Source organism: Erythrolamprus reginae, chromosome 1 (genome assembly GCF_031021105.1).
Source record: "Erythrolamprus reginae isolate rEryReg1 chromosome 1, rEryReg1.hap1, whole genome shotgun sequence".
Classification (NCBI taxonomy): domain Eukaryota; kingdom Metazoa; phylum Chordata; class Lepidosauria; order Squamata; family Dipsadidae; genus Erythrolamprus; species Erythrolamprus reginae.
In genome coordinates this window covers 1322666-1339188 of record NC_091950.1, presented here as the reverse complement: position 1 = coordinate 1339188, position 16523 = coordinate 1322666, and the positions used below count along the sequence as shown (strand labels likewise).

At 41.0% G+C, this 16523-nt stretch overlaps 1 protein-coding gene across 1 annotated transcript; it reads right to left on the bottom strand.

The window, feature by feature from the left end:
- Positions 1 to 9363: 9363 nt before the first annotated feature.
- On the bottom strand, positions 9364 to 16282 carry LOC139158161 (vomeronasal type-2 receptor 26-like). Its single transcript, XM_070735579.1, has 6 exons — positions 16053 to 16282; positions 14288 to 14579; positions 13014 to 13895; positions 11855 to 12073; positions 11117 to 11246; positions 9364 to 10268 (listed from the first exon to the last, which is right to left on the bottom strand). Exons 1-6 carry the CDS (start codon positions 16280 to 16282, stop codon positions 9364 to 9366), a joined length of 2658 nt encoding a protein of 885 aa, XP_070591680.1.
- Between the last annotated feature and the right edge of the window lie 241 nt (positions 16283 to 16523).

The following is a 16523-nucleotide window of genomic DNA, read 5'->3' as shown; positions in this document are numbered from 1 at the left end:
TTAACTGCAGACTGTGTTGAATTGCAAATGAACAAAGGAAGCCTAGATAAAAAGCTACTTTCTACAGCCTCATTCAGTTTAACTCTTATTTGTTTGTTTGTTTATTTGTTGGCTTGCTTGCTTGTTTGTTTGTTATACAAATATAGTATTGTATTGTAGTATATTTAACATAATACAAGTATAAAGTAGAGATAGAAAAGATAAAAAGGCATTAGGACAGCAATGGTAGGCATGAAGGTGCCCTTATGAACACCCTTTACAGACCTCTTAGAAAAGGGGAGAGGTATATTGTAGATAATGTAAAGTTGAAGATTTTGGGATTGGGGAAGGAAACAACAGAGTCTGGTAGTGAATTCCAGGCATAGATCAGTCTATTGCTGAAATCGTATTTTCTGCAGTCTAGTTTGGAGCGGTTTACATTTAGTGTGTCTCTATTGCATGCTCTTGTGTTGCTGTTGTTAAAGGCAGGGCCACCATCAGGAATTTTGGGGCCCCGTACAGCCTAAGTGTCTGCCCCCCCCCCGCCATTTTAAAACTACTGCCCCCAAATCCCGTGCCATGCCCACCATGGGCACACACCCTGGGCAAGCCCTCCCCCGGCCCTCTGAGGTCAAACACAGCCCTCTCTTACTCTCTTCCTTCCTCTCTCATCTCTTTCTTTCTTTCTCTCTTTCTCTTTCTCTATCTTGCTTTCTTCCACTCTCTCTCTTCCTTCCTCTTTCTCTATCTTGCTTTCTTCCTCTCTCTCACTCTCTTCCTTCCCCTCTCATCTCTTTCTTTCTTTCTCTATCTTGCTTTCTTCCTCTCTCTCACTCTCTTCCTTCCTCTCTCATCTCTCATCTCTCTCTCTTTTTCTTTCTTTCTCTTTCTCTCTCTTCCCCCTCTTTCTCTATCTCTCCCCCTCTTGCTCTCTCTCTCTTTTTCTCACTTTCTCTGTCCTGTTTTCTTTCTCTCACTCTTTCTCTCTCTCATTCTCTCTCTCTTGCTATCTCTTTCTTCCCCCCCCTCTTTCTCTCTCTCTCTCTTTCTCACTTTCTCTCTATCTTGCTCTGTCGCTCTCACTCTCTCTCATTCTCCGGACGCTGGCGAAAGTGATTTTCAATGTCCCTGCCAGCCCGCCCGGAACATTCAAATTAAGAAGAAAAAAAAGCCGGCAAAGGTTTTCTTTCTTTTTTTTTTCGGCAAGAAAAACCTTGGCTGGTGGAGGAGAAAGAGAGGTGGATCGGGTGGGTGGGCGGGCATGCGGAGAGCAGCAGCAAGTAGCCAGGGGCGCGAGGGGGCTAGAGGAGTGGGGTGGGCTGGGGGCGGCCGCAGCGTGCGTGCCCTTGGAAAAGGGTGTGCGGGGCCAGGGGGACGTTTTGGGGTGCGCTGGCTAAGGCGTGTGCAGCCTACAGCTACAGGGAACGCCCCAGCCGCTCAAGCCTCGTTCCCCAACGCCGCCACCCCGAAGGGGCTCCTACCTTCGCCGCACGCTCCAAGAGAGGGTCGGTACTGCGCCTGTGCGAGCGAGGAGCTGGAGCTCGGCGTCGGCGCTGCTCACTGGGCACAAATTACTGCGGGCGCCAGGGGGCCGGCAAAACCATCCGGGCCCCCCCTATTTGTCAATTTGGCCGGGCCCCTGACGCCACTACCAGTAGTACCGCCCTATCGGCGGCCCTGGTTAAAGGTGAAATAGTCACTAACAGGGAGTATATTATGATGTATGATTTTATGAACAGTTAAATCAGTTCAGAGGTGGCGTAGCTGTACATTTTCTAAACTTAGTAATTGAAGTCTGGAGGAGTAAGGTAATTTGTTGCCTGAGGAGGAGTGGAGGACTCTTTTTGTGTAGTATTTCTGGACTCTTTCAATTGTATTAATGTCTGTTATGCAGTGTGGATTCCATACAGGTGAGCTGTATCCAAGAATTGGTCTGACAAGTGTTTTGTATGCTCTCATTAGTAGATCAGTGTTTCTAGAGAAGAAGCTGCATAGAATTAAGTTTGTGACTCTTCCATTTCCTTCCATTAGACCACAATCATGTCCAAACAATTAAACAACCTCCAAATATATTGCCTCTCCTTTGTTCATGTTCCTGGGGGAAAAGTGATCAACTTTGTCTAAGTGTGACTTTCTCAGTCTCTTTTAACTATACAGTGATACCTCGTCTTACAAACTTAATTCACTCCATGACCAGGTTCGAAGACGAAGCAATTTCCCCCATAGGAATCAATGTACACGGGGTGGACAAAGAAATGGAAACACCTTGAAAATCCAGATTTGGAATCCAGATTTGTGAAGCTCCCTTCGAACAGTTTTTGTGGAAACTGGGTTCTGTATGTGTCTATTGAACTCTGCAGTGATTTTAGCAGCTATGGTCTTGCAATCTGCACTAACAATTTGCTTTAGAGTCCGATAGTCTCTCTCAGACAACTTCGACTTTCAACCAGACCTGTGCTTGGCTGAGGATGTTTTCCCTTCTCTTTCAAAAGCAGTCATTACTTTTGAGACATGACTTCTTGAAACCCCAAACATTCAGGCACTTTCTGTTACACTAGTGCCTGCCATTCGAGCACCAAACAATTTGGCCTCTTTGAAAGTCTGAGAGGTCTGCCATTTCTAGAAGGTTATAACCAATTTCCTTAAATTTCTGTAAAGAAAAAGGTAGTTTAAAAAAACATATCAAATAACAGAATTAAAAGAACCATTAAAATATGTCAAGTTTTGATTGATTTGAACATGTTCAAACATTATGATGCAAAAAAATCAAGTGTTTCCATTTTTTGTCCAACCCTTTCATAGCAAATAATGCGTGCAACCCAACCCCAAAAGTCACCCCTTTTCCCTTGCGCTGCTGGGAATCCCCACCTCCAGACTGGGATTCCCCTGAGCCTCCCCTCTCTGGGAAAACCCACCTCCGGACTTCCGTTGCCAGCCGAAGTGCTGGGATTCCCATGAGCCTTCCCTTGCTGGGAAACCACACCTCTGGACTTCCATTGCCAGCCAAAGTGCTGGGATTTCCCTGACGCTCCCCTTGCTGGGATTCAAAGCAGCTCCAGCAAAAATGAAGGGAATCCCAGCAAGGGAAGCCTCAGGGAAATCCCTGCAATGCAACAACGGGTGATTCAGCTGGCAACGGAAGTCTGGAGGAGGGGTTTCCCAGTGAGGGGAGCCTACATCTAACCCATTCCTCCACTAAAAGGACCCAACAAGAAAGAATGCTATGATGAATCAACGAAAGCTAACTTCTTCAACATATACTTTGGATCAGTCTTTGTAAACAGCAATGGCTCATCCCCCAAATTCACTAATCGCACCTCAAACACTCACAACGACTTAACTCAAATAGACTTCACTGAAGACATTGTCAGAAAAGCACTACGCAACTATAAACTTTCTCTATCAATTAGTCCTGATGGTCTATATGCATATTTCCTTTAAAAAGCTCTCCACAGCCATAGCTGAACCACTAAGCATAATCTTTGAAAAATCATTCAGGACAGGCTCACTAACAAAGCTATGGTCAAAAGCAATGGTCATTGTCATCTTCAAAAAAGGAGATACTAGTCTTGTTTAAAACTACAAACCAATCTCATTATGCTGCATCACATGCAAAGTCATGGAATCAATCATAAACCAATCAATTACTCTCCACCTAGAAATTAATAACCTACTCGCTAACAAACAATTTGGCTTCAGAAAAAAGAAATTATGCTGCAACCTGCAACTCATTCACTGCATATGGACTACACATCTCAATCAGGACAATCTATATATGCAATTTACATTGACTTCTGTAAAGCCTTCGACCCAGTGGTTCATCACAAACTACTTCTAAAACTCAAATTCTACAGCATCTTAGGATAATAATAATAATAATAATAATAATAATAATAATAATAATAATAATAATAATAATAATAATAGAATTGAGGAGAAGCAGCTGCAATGACTCTGACATAAGCCAGTGAAAGTGGTCCCAGTGGTACTTGGCACGCTGGGCACAGTGCCAAAGGATCTCAGCAGACATTTCAAAACCATCAGAATTGACAAAATCTCCATCTGTCAATTGCAAAAGGCCGCTTTACTGGGATCGTCAAAAAAAATTTGCCGCTACATCACGCAGTCCTAGGTGCTTGGGAAGTGCCCAACTGGTGATGAAATACAAAATCCAGCATAGTGATCTTGTATTGAAATAATAATAATAATAATAATAATAATAATAATAATAATAATAATAATAATAATATTTATTAGATTTATATGCCGACCCTCTCCGTAGACTCGGATCCCTCCATAGTTTATTTATTTATTATTTATTTATTACTTAGATTTGTATGCCGCCCCTCTCCGAAGACTCGGGGCGGCTCACAACATGTAAAAACAAATCATAAGCAATCAGACAAATTTAAAATATTTAAATATTTAAAAAACCCATATACTAACAGTCATACACACAGACATACCATGCATAAATTAAACGTGCCCAGGGGGAGATGTTTCAGTTCCCCCATGCCTGACGGCAAAGGTGGGTTTTAAGGAGTTTACGGAAGGCAGGAAGAGTAGGGGCAGTTCTAATCTCCGGGGGGAGTTGGTTCCAGAGGGCCGGGGCCGCCACAGAGAAGGCTCTTCCCCTGGGGCCCGCCAACCAACATTGTTTAGTTGACGGGACCCGGAGAAGGCCCACTCTGTGGGACCTAATCGGTCGCTGGGATTCGTGCGGCAGGAGGCGGTCTCGGAGATATTCTGGTCCAATGCCATGAAGGGCTTTAAAGGTCATAACCAACACTTTGAATTGTGACCGGAAATTGATCGGCAGCCAATGCAGACTGCGGAGTGATGGTGAAACATGGGCATACCTAGGTAGGCCCATGACTGCTCTCGCAGCTGCATTTTGCACGATCTGAAGTTTCCGAACACTTTTCAAAGGTAGCCCCATGTAGAGAGCATTACAGTAGTCGAACCTCGAGGTGATGAGGGCATGAGTGACTGTGAGCAATGAGTCCCGGTCCAGATAGGGCCGCAACTGGTGCACCAGGCGAACCTGGGCAAACGCCCCCCTCGCCACAGCTGAAAGATGTTGTTCTAATGTGAGCTGTGGATCGAGGAGGACGCCCAAGTTGCGGACCCTCTCTGAGGGGGTCAACAATTCCCCCCCCAGGGTGATGGACGGACAGATGGGATTGTCCTTGGGAGGCAGAACCCACAGCCACTCCGTCTTATCCGGGTTGAGCTTGAGTCTGTTGACACCCATCCAGGCCCCAACAGCCTCCAGGCACCGGCACATCACTTCCACCGCTTCGTTGACTGGGCATGGGGTGGAGATGTATAGTTGGATAAACTGTGTTCCTATCAAACAGACAAGAAGTTGTCAAAAGAGGGAGTGCCATATCTAATCCAGTTCTGGTTAAGAGCGTTGTACCCCAAGGCAAGGTACTTGGACCAAAACTCTTCATACTCTATATAAATGACTTTTGCAATCACATTACAAGCAATTGGGTTTTCTTCACTGACCATGTCAAATTTTTAAACACAACCAATAACACAGCTACTCTCCAAAAAGACGTTGACTTTGTTTCTGAATGGTCAAACATCTGGGAACTCCAAATCTCAACCAAAAAATGCTCTGTCCTACACATTGGCCGAAAGAATTAGGACACCAAACACAAGATAAGGTTACTTACTCAAAGTTACTCCCTTGTTGGGTACCTCACGGGTCGGTCCTCTCCCCCCTGCTATTCAATATCTACATGAAACCACTGGGTGAGATCATCCAGAGGCATGGGTGAAGTATCATCAGTACGCAGATGATACCCAGTTTTACATCTCCACCCTATGTCCAGTCAACGAAGCAGTTGAAATGATGTGCCGGTGCCTGGAGGCTGTTGGGGTCTGGATGGGTGTCAACAGACTCAAACTCAACCCGGATAAGACAGAGTGACTGTGGGTTCTGCCTCCCAAAGACAATTCCATCTGTCCGTCCATAACCCTGGGGTGGGGAATTATTGACCCCCTCATAGAGGGTCCGCAACTTGGGCGTCGTCCTCGATCCACAGCTCACATTAGATAACCATCTTTCAGCTGTGGCGAGGGGGACGTTTGCCAGGTTCACCTGGTGCACCAGTTGCGGCCCTATCTGGACCAGGACTCACTGCTCACAGTCACCCATACCCTCATCACCTCGAGATTCGACTACTGTAATACTCTCTACATGGGGCTACCTTTGAAAAGTGTTCAGAAACTTCAGATCGTGCAGAATGCAGCCGCGAGAGCAATCATGGGCTTCCCAAGGTATGCCCATGTTACACCAACACTCCGCAGTCTGCACTGGTGGCCGATCAATTTCCAGTCACAATTCAAAGTGTTGGTTATGACCTATAAAGCCCTTCATGGCATCGGACCAGAATATCTCTGGGCCCACCTTCTGCCGCACGAATCCCAGCGACCGATTAGGTCCCACAGAGTTGGCCTTCTCCGGGTCCCATCGACTAAACATTGTCGTTTGGCTGGTCCCAGGAGAAGAGCCTTCTCTCTGGCGGCCCCGACTCTCTGGAACCAGCTCCCGTCGGAGATTAGAACTGCCCCCACCCTCCTTGCCTTTCGTAAACTCCTTAAAACCCACCTCTGCCATCAGGCATGGGGGAATTGAGAATCTCCCCCTGGCCTATACAATTTATGTATAGTATGTTTGTGTGTATGTCTGTTTTAATAACAGTTTTTTAAATGTTTTTAAATTATTAGATTTGTTTTGAATTGTTTTTTTATTGTTGTGAGCCGCCCCGAGTCTACGGAGAGGGGCGGCATACAAATCTAATTAATAATAATAATAATAATAATAATAATAATAATAATAATAATAATAAATAATAATAATAATAAATAATAATAATAAATAATAATAATAATAATAATAATAATAATAATAATAATAATAATAATAATAAATAATTAATAATAATAATAATAATAATAATAATAATAATAATAATTTTTTTAAAAACCAAGACCTTGCAGACCACTCTCACTTCATTAAAGACCTTGGAATACTCATATTAAATGACCTAAGTGCCAAAGCCCACTATAATAACATCACCAAAAAATGTTCAAGAGTTGTTAACCTAATCCTACATAGCTTCTGCTCCAGTAATCTCACAGACCTAACCAGAACATACAAAATTTTCTCCAGACCAATCCTTGAATACAGCTCATCGGTGTGGAACCAACACTGCATTTCGGACATAAACACTCTAGAAAATATCCAGAGATACTTTACTAGAAGGACCCTCCACTCTTCCACTCACAACAGAATACCTTACACAACTAGACTTAGAAACCTAGGTTTAGAAAGCTTAGACTACGTTATATTAAACACAACCTAAGCATAGCCCATAAAATCATCTGCTACAATGTCCTTCCTGTCAACGACTACTGCAGCTTCATCCTCAAAAACACTCAAGCACTCAACTGATATAAACCGCTCTAAACTCGACTGCGGGAAATACGACTTTAGTAACTCACTACCAGACACTGTAGTATCATCACCTAACCCCCAAAGCTTTACCCTTAAATTATCCACTGTTGACCTCTCCCAATTCCTAAGAGGTCAGTAAGGGGTGTGCATAAGTGAACCAGAGTGCCTTCCATCCCCCGTCCTAATGTTTCTCTTTTACTAGTATCATATATAAAAATATTATATGTTTGTGTACCACCAATATGTACTTGACCAAACAAATAAATAAAAATAAATAAAAATAAATGATAATTCTTCCAACCATTTTTCAATTTTTATGCCAATGTCATGATACAAAAATTCATCCATGTACTCTTAGACTGAATTTTTATAGGCAAACTTTGGGGATAGCTCTTCTGCAGCTCTCTCTGACAAAGGAAACATTCAAATGGCTCATTCCATTGAAGGGGTCCTTGGTACTCTCTGAAATCAGTGCTAGGTCATCAGCTCTAGCATTAATGAGGAGACCTATTTTGGATAAAGAATAGCCTCCATTAAATCATCTAAAATTTGAGAGCTCCAAAGACCCCTAATTTCAACCCGGAGCTACAAATATTCTCTTTTATTTCTCTGCCAAATATTGCTGTTTGATATACAGTGTTCCCTTTCTTTTCGCGGGTTCAAACTTCGCGAAAAGTCTATACCACCGTTTTTCAAAAATATTAATTAAAAAACACTTCACGTTTTTTTCCCTACAACATGGTTTTCCCCACCCGATGACGTTGTATGTCATTGCCAAACTTTTGTCTGCCTTTAATCAATATTTTTTTTAATAAACTTTAATAAATAACCCTGGTGAGTAATAATCTAAATGGTTGCTAAGGGAATGGGAAACTGCAGTTTAGGGGTTTAAAGTGTTAAGGGATGGCTTGTGGTACTGTTCATAGCCAAAAATAGTGTATTTACTCCCGCATCTTTACTTTGCGGAAATTTGACTTTCGTAGGTGGTCTCGGAACGCATCCCCCGCGAAAATCGAGGGAACACTGTATCTTTATATTGTATTCATGCATAAATGTATGTATATATATATAAACATAGAGACACACAAATATTAAATATAATATATTACATATATTATACTATATATTAATATATTATACAATATAATATATTACATTATTAAATTATGGATTATAAATACATAACACAAATATGTTTTAATTAATTATATGGAACATTGGTGGAAATGACTTGAGTCCTTAGATAACATAACTTTACATTTATATAAAAGTACACAGACTTATGCCTTCACAATTAACAAATGTCTAAGCATTTTTTAGAATTGTAACTTTAAAAAAACAATACAACAACCTATAATTGTGTTTCCCCCTCTATTTAATAATGAACAAGTCATGATTTACTCCATTTATTCTTATACCTTCTTCCTCACTTTCCTCTATCCAACCTTTCTTCTTCATAATACTTGGAATGGATAAAAAAGTTAAAAATTCCAATGCTAAGAAGATATCAATTGATATCAATTTCACATGATCTTCTTTATAAATTAAATTTTATTCCTGTAGTTTATTTAATAGAGAGTAAAAAATGTAGCTCATTTAAATTTAAATATTCTAATAAAGAATTAAATGAAAAAGTTAGTAGGAAACTCAGCAAAGCCTGAGGGATTTAGAAAAACAATCATGTTAGAAACACTTTTGAAAAACTCTTTTGGCTAAAATAAATGAAGTGAGAAACAATCATGCTGGAAACTAATATCCACTTTTTTAATAGTTTACGGAGTCTATGGAGAGGGGCGGCATACAAGTCTAATAAATAATAATAATAATAATAATAATAATAATAATAATAATAATAATAATAATAATAATATTAAAATAAAGTTCCCTGTCCCCACAGAAACCCGAGACATAAATCAGAGTTTTTTGTGCCCCATTATATTATCTCGGCAATTCAATTGGGGCCTCAGTAGGATAATGTAGCATTTGGGGAAAAATATACAAACCAAGAGCCCAGCCCCAGAGGCCAAGATGGAGAAGATCTCGACGGCCACCATGGACTTCCCTTTGGTGCTCAGGTAGGTGGGAAGAAATGAGATCCAAACACTGCAAAAGACCAGCATGCTAAAAGTAATGAATTTGGCTTCGTTAAAGCTATCAGGCAGTTTCCTAGCCAGAAAGGCTGTTATAAAACTCACAAGGGCCAGAAAACCCAGGTAGGCTAGGACTGTGTAAAACATGGAAACTGAGCCTTCCTGACATTCCAAGATGGTCTCTCCTTCCAAGGAGTGGAAGTCCAAGTTGGGAAATGGGGGAGAGGTTATCAGCCAGATGGCACAAAGAACTGCTTGGACCAGGGGACAGGCTAAGATAATGCAATTGGTCAGTGGTTTTCCTAAGAATTTCCTTGCCCTGTTTCCTGGTTTGGTAGCCATGAAGGCCAGAACCACCATGACTGTTTTTGCCAGCACAGAGGAAACCGCAAGAGAAAAGAAAATGGCAAAGGCAGTTTGTCGGAATAGACAAGTGAGCTTCCTGGGTTGACCAATGAAGAGGAAGGAGCAGAGGAAGCAGAGCAGGAGGGAGACCAGGAGGATATAGGTGAGATCTCGGTTGTTGGCCTTGACTATTGGTGTTTCATGATGTTTACGGAAAACCACCAGTACTGCAGATGTGATCAGAGAAAGGAAAAGAGCTAGAGAAGCCAAAGTGTAACCCAGGGTCTCTTGATAGCTGAGGAAATGGATCTTCTTGACAATGCATTGGTCCTTCTCCTTGTTGGGATACTTGTCTTCTGGGCAGGGATCACACTGGGCTGCATCTGAAATCAAGAAAACTTTTATTTATTTATTCAACTTCTATGCCACCCAATCCCGAAGGACTCATGGCGGCTAAGGTGCTTTGCTCGGGCGACCCACCTCCCACTCCTATTCCTATCATTCTGGGTGGGGGGGCATAGCAAGGTAATGTAGCTGTCTTCATGCCACATTTGTGTGTAAGACATTATTCACTTCCTAGTGGTCACACCCTCCCTACTAAGCCGAAGACGTGGAGGGGGACCGGATGGAATGGGACATGGCAAGGCAATGGCTGGATCCTTAGGGCCGGAGAGAAGCCATGTCTAAAACCTCTCCTTATATGAGCAGCCAGTCACCCTCTGTGTTTGCCTTTGCACCTTGAGGAGGGTCTCCCTGGACATGCCACAACCACCCAGTGAGAGGGGATGGAGAGACACCCGAAAAGAAACCAGGGCTGGTTATTGTTACTCAGCATACACAAAGAGGGGGAGAAAGAGAGAGATGGGAGAAAGAGAGAGATGAGGGAGGGAGAGAGTGGTGTGTGGGGAGGAAAGGAGAGAGAGAGAAATAGAGAAAGACAGGAAGAGGGAAAGAGAAAAAGAAAGCTGAGAGGGAGAAAAAGAGATGGAGAGAGATAACTTTTCCAAACCTAGGTATTATTATTATTTATTAGATTTGTATGCTGGGGGGGGGGAATGTATATTGGTGAGAGTGAGGTCAAGTGAGGTCATGTTGGTCAGGACCACGCAGGTTTGCTGACTGTAAATGTTTTGTTTTCTCTGGAAAATAGGGCCAAATGGCTCTTTGACTTTTTAAGGTTGCCAACCCCTGTCCTAGATCCTGGAAGATTTGCATATGACAAGTGCTCTACCTGTTTGATTTGAGATGGTTCCTTCTGGACATTCGGCACATTTGTAGCAGCAAATGGGCTTGCCCTCTGGAACTTGTCTACTCTCTCCTGCATGGCACCTCTTCTTGCCACACCTGGCAAAGGGCACCTTCTAAAGGAGAAAAGAGAAGTGTTAGAAGTGGCCTGTGCAATGAAGATCCTACATTTATTCAATTCCATATTCCTCTTTTCCTGTTGAGAATGTTATCAATTACAAATAGTTTATAAAGGTCTAACAGGAACCATGAAAAGCGCCTGGGAAATTCAGGCAAGTGGTACTAGTGACTCACCAATGGATACTAACATTTGACTCTTGAACCTCAGAATACAAAGGAAGTTTTGCTACATTGAGTTACAACTTTGCTACAACAAAGAATGTTGAAGATCCAAAAGAATGGCTATTGTCCATGCAAATCTCTGCCTGATCTAATAGCATCCTGGTTCTTCTCATTCCCACTCATTTCACAAATTAGATCACAAATTTGTTAACCTCAAATGCAAGTAATTCACCAAATTTCAAATTCCAAATTTCTGCATCTATATACCTGTTTTCACCTTAGAAGAGGTATTCTAGCTATGCTGGCTGGAGAATTCTGGGTGTTTGATGTCCATAAATCTTAAAGTTGGCACATTTGAGGACCTCTACCTTAGAATGATGTTCAGCATCTCCAGGAGAGAGTAATTGTTTTCCTGAATTTACAACATTTCCTCGTAGCTCACCTTTGTGGCCCAGATGATCCCATCAGTGTTAATGGTGAAATCCTGGCCTGGGGCAGCCCTGGGATCCTTTTGCCCAACTTTCACAGGGACTAAAGATTTATTGGGATGGACAACCCAGTTGACGATATCATAACGAGCAGTTCTCAGTCCAACTTGTGAGAAGGAGATTTCATCTCCAGCACTGTTGTTGAAGTGGACATTTCTCAAATTGGCAAGAATCTGAAAGAAAAGAGATCTTCATAAATTGGAGCAATTAGCTGAATGGCAGAAACAGAGTATAGTATAGTATAGTATAGTATGGTATGGTAGGGTAGGGTAGGGTAGGGTAGAGTAGAGTAGAGTAGAGTAGAGTAGAGTAGAGTAGAGTAGAGTAGGGCAGAGTCGAATAGAATAGAATAGACTTTTATAATTTTTGTCACAAGTGTTCACCTATTCTATTCTATTCTATTCTTTCCTATTCTATTTCCTATTCTTTTCAATTCTGTTAAGCACATTAAAAGAAACACAGAAGTAAACATATATGTTGGAGTCACACATGATGCTAATTCATAAAAACATAAAAGAAGATTAAAAGGAATTGAGCTGAACATCTTTTTATTTGTTCAGGTTACATGCGAAGGTAATCGGAGAATATTCTGTAGATATACCCTTTAGAATTTCAACTCTCATGTTGAAAAATCTTTCATGTTTGTTTCTTTCTTTCTTTCTTTGTTTTTCTTTGCCTGTCTTTCTGCCTGTCCATCTGCCTGTCAGTTTGTTTGTTTGTTTGTTTATTAATATATTTATCTGTTTGTTTGTTTATCTGTTTGTTTATTTGCATTTGTATGCTGCTCACACCCGAAGGACTCTGGGTCCTTACAACAATAAAATGCAACCAGATTGTCATATTGATCTGAAATGACACCTCCTCCTTGCTCACCTCTTGATACTCAAGGAGCTTTGAATATGTTTCAGGACCATATACTATATAGGTTATAATTCTTTTGTCCCCGCTTTCAACAAAACATTTAATGAATATTATTGTTTTTTTAAGTAATTGCTGGTTTAATCTGTTCAGAGATGCCATGATATGATCTCCCTTGATATGATTTCAAGAAATGCATATGAGAAGCTTCTTCTCTATTGATCGGTGGACTGGATAAAAGGTCGCAGAGATTACCTGCCATGGCTCCACATTTGAGATCCTTTTTCCAAGCGTCAGCATAGCTGGTTTTGCTCTTGAGTTGTAAATTGCATGCAATGCATGTGCCACTGAATAAATGGCATTATAGATACTGTAACTTTCACCTGTCATGCTCATTTCAAAAATAAAATCTGGAATATCTCCTAAATTCTCCTTTCCTGTACATTGTTTTTTCCCTTTTGGAAGGACCTTGCCTGGTTTGGAGATATGGCAGCCAAAGAGTTTTTCCCACAAATCCAGGAGAATGGTGTCCCCTTCTTTAATCAAACGGTACAAAGACAGGAGGAAGTGGCTGAATTCTGAAACATCCCCAGAGTTTTCCCTAAACTGCAAAGCCCCATACAAAGGTTTTATATTTTCAGAAGGGTCTCCCTGCATAGTAAATTTCCAGTGAGAAGTTAGGATCCAAACATTTTGAAGTCGTACCAATCCATACGTTACAGAAGCTTTCAAAAATGACAAAAATGTTACAGTATCAGTGGAATCTCCAAACAAAATGATGACTTCAGCTTTAAATACAATTTTGGAAAGGAATTTCTGTAATGCAATCTTTATGTCCTTAGTGTTCAAACCTTCGATAAAGGCCAGGCAGATCTCCTTCTCCTTCAACATTGGTATCAAGGTTGAAATGAAATGTTCTGTACTGTCATCTTCAGAGGTCCCAAGCCCAACCCAGTTCCACTGGAAATGCAGGAGCAGCTGAACTAAACCCACATACTCTGAAAAGTCACTGGGATTAATCCGGAAGAAGGAAGGATAAACTGGTCTATATTCCCAAGGGATCTCAAAGCCAACACCCAGCTGGAGAAAGGGAGATTCCTCTTTCAAAGACAAAGTAAAGTATTGTGCTGATTTCACCTGCGGTTTTTTTAAACTTAACAATCAGGCAGACTTACTTCAATTAACAAGCTTAAGCATCTTCTCTTCCTAGGAAGAGCTGCTTGTGACATATTTTGTCTGATTTTGATATGTCAAAAGAAAAGAAATAATTAACTTGATAGAGGCAATAAATTGAATGAAATGCTGGCTAAACTTTTATGAAAATCAGAAATTTATACTTCTTGGCAAGTACAGGATTTCAGAATTATTTCATTATTGATCTGTTGGAGATATATATATTGACACATAAAATATTAAAAATGGATTCAACTATAGGATATCCCCTTCAACAACATCATTTTCACCCTTGACTTCTGTGTTTGTTTCTGTTCTTTGTCCACACCATACTATATCCAATGAATCCCCCTTACCTGTGGGACCTTGTAGATGCTGAAGATGGAAGCCATCTGCCATGAGGATTTGGGGTGGTCACCTCCAATGATAGAGAGCAGAAGGTCCTGCCTGTCACATTTATAACCTGGAATCATTTGGCCCCAGGTGGAGACCAAGGAGAGGCTGATTAAAGAAATGATCCTCTCAATCCGAACATTGTCACAAATGTGGAAGCCAAGTGTGAGGTTGGGGAGGAGAACAAAATCTTTGTTGATCTCTGTGACTGCAAACTCTAAGGCTAGGAACTCTTGGTATTTCTTGAGTATGGGTCTGTGGTAAAGATAACACTAGGAGCATTATATGGAAAATATGTATGTGATTTAGGAATAGAATAAGAGAATTGAAAGGGACTTTGGAAATTCAGATTGGATTAGATTATTATTACAGTTGGAAGGGAACTTGTAGGTCATCTAGTCCAACACCCTGTTTGAGACAAATGGTTATCCATCACCATCTTCTTAAAAGCTTCCAGTGTGTGAGCATTTAAAATGTCCGGAAGTATGTTGCCCCACTGGTTAATTGTTCTGTCAGGAAATGTCTCCTTATAGAAAAAAATAAAGAAATGAATGGAAACTGATCAAGGACAGAAGTAACCTAGAAATGTTGCTTCTGTCTTTGATAAGTTTCCATTCATTTCTTTTTCTACCTTCAAGTGCTTTGGAGAATAGCTTGACTCCCAATTCTTTTTGGCATCCCCTGAGATATTTGAACACTGATATCATGTCTCCCCTAGACCTTCTTTCATTAAACCAAACTTACCCAATTCCTGCAACCATTCTTCACATCTTTTAGCCTCCAGCCCCTAATCATCTTTGTTGCTCTTCTCTAAACTCTTTCTAGAGTCTCAACATCTTTTTAATATAGTGGCAACCAAACCTGGAGGAAGTACTCTAAATGTGGCCTTACCAAGGCATCATAAAGTGGTATTAGAGAGCCAAGGTGGTCCAGTGGTTAAAATGCTAGCTGCAGTTCTGCAGTTTAAATCTCACCAGCTCAAAGTTGATTCAACCTTCCATCCTTCTAAAGTGGGTAAAATGATTACCCGGATTGTTGGGGACAATATGCTGACTCTGTAAACCCCTTAGAGAGGGCTGTAAAGGCTCTTTGAAGTGGTATATACATCTAAGTGCTATTGCTATTAACACTTCTTCATTCTATCCCTCGGTTTATGCAGACTAGAACTGTATTGGCTTTTTTGGTTAATTGCTCCCACCATTAGGAAATTTCTTCTTAGTTCTAAGCTTTTTCTGTCTTTGTTAGTTTCCACTGTTTCTTATCTTGGTGCTTTGGGAAATAGTTTGATCCCCTTGTCTTTGTAGGATCCCTGAACCCTAATCACACTCTTTCTTTTCTTTAGACTAGACATAATCCAATTCCTGTAACCATTCGTGTAAGTTTTAGCCTCCACCCACCTAATCATCTTTGTGGCTCTTATCTGCATACTTTACAGAGTATCATTTTTTGTTGTTGTATTGTGATAACCAGAACTGGTCACCACAATACAAAACTGGTCTTATTACAATGCCAGTTGTCAGTTTTGTTGTTCCTCACTTTTTATGGAGTTTATCATCTTCTTGATATAGAATTCTGAAATGATTGAGAATTTGAGCCTGCTTTAAGATCAAAGGCAAGAACTAAACCAGGACATTAGAACAGTAGACCAAAGATTTTTGAAAGGAGGCCATGAATCCGGAACTAAAGAAAATAATTAATGAACTTTTTCCCCTGCCAATTGCAACTTACAAAGTATTATAATGAAGACTGAATGGCTCCTTCTGAAAATCAGGGACTTTGGAGAGTATATGAATTTGAAGGGGTAAATTCCCACCAATAATGAGATCACCGCGTCTGTAATAGTGCATTGTTCCTTTAGGCATGAACACAGTCCTCCACACACATAATGCTTGCCTCCTCTTAGCAGTAGTTGGAGGAAAGAGGCAGAAGAGCAGCAGCAGGAGATACAGCGCAGTCATTCTTATCCCTTCTAAATTATAAACCAAGGTTTATGCAGAAGCTGAATTACATGCATGAACAAAGCAAAAATTAAGGACAGCTGAGTCTCAACAAGCCCAGGAACCATTCTTTTTAACACATAAAGATAATTTCACAGATCCTGCCCCTAGTGGACAACCTTGGAACATGTTTTCAAAGCAGGCTTTATCCTGGAATAATTTGGAGGACAGAAATCCAGAGGGATATATTAAAAATTACAGT

What these genes read in the sequence shown, in the direction of transcription:
- LOC139158161 (XM_070735579.1), bottom strand. Translation starts at nt 16,282, where the DNA reads ATGACTGCGCTGTATCTCCTGCTGCTGCTCTTCTGCCTCTTTCCTCCA. An exon ending in CAAATGTGGAGCCATGGCAG is followed by an intron (nt 12,074 to 13,013) that starts GTAATCTCTGCG and finishes CTTTTCTTTCAG; the next exon opens with ATTCTTGCCAATTTGAGAAA. An exon ending in GGATCATCTGGGCCACAAAG is followed by an intron (nt 11,247 to 11,854) that starts GTGAGCTACGAG and finishes TTTCTCCTTTAG; the next exon opens with AAGGTGCCCTTTGCCAGGTG.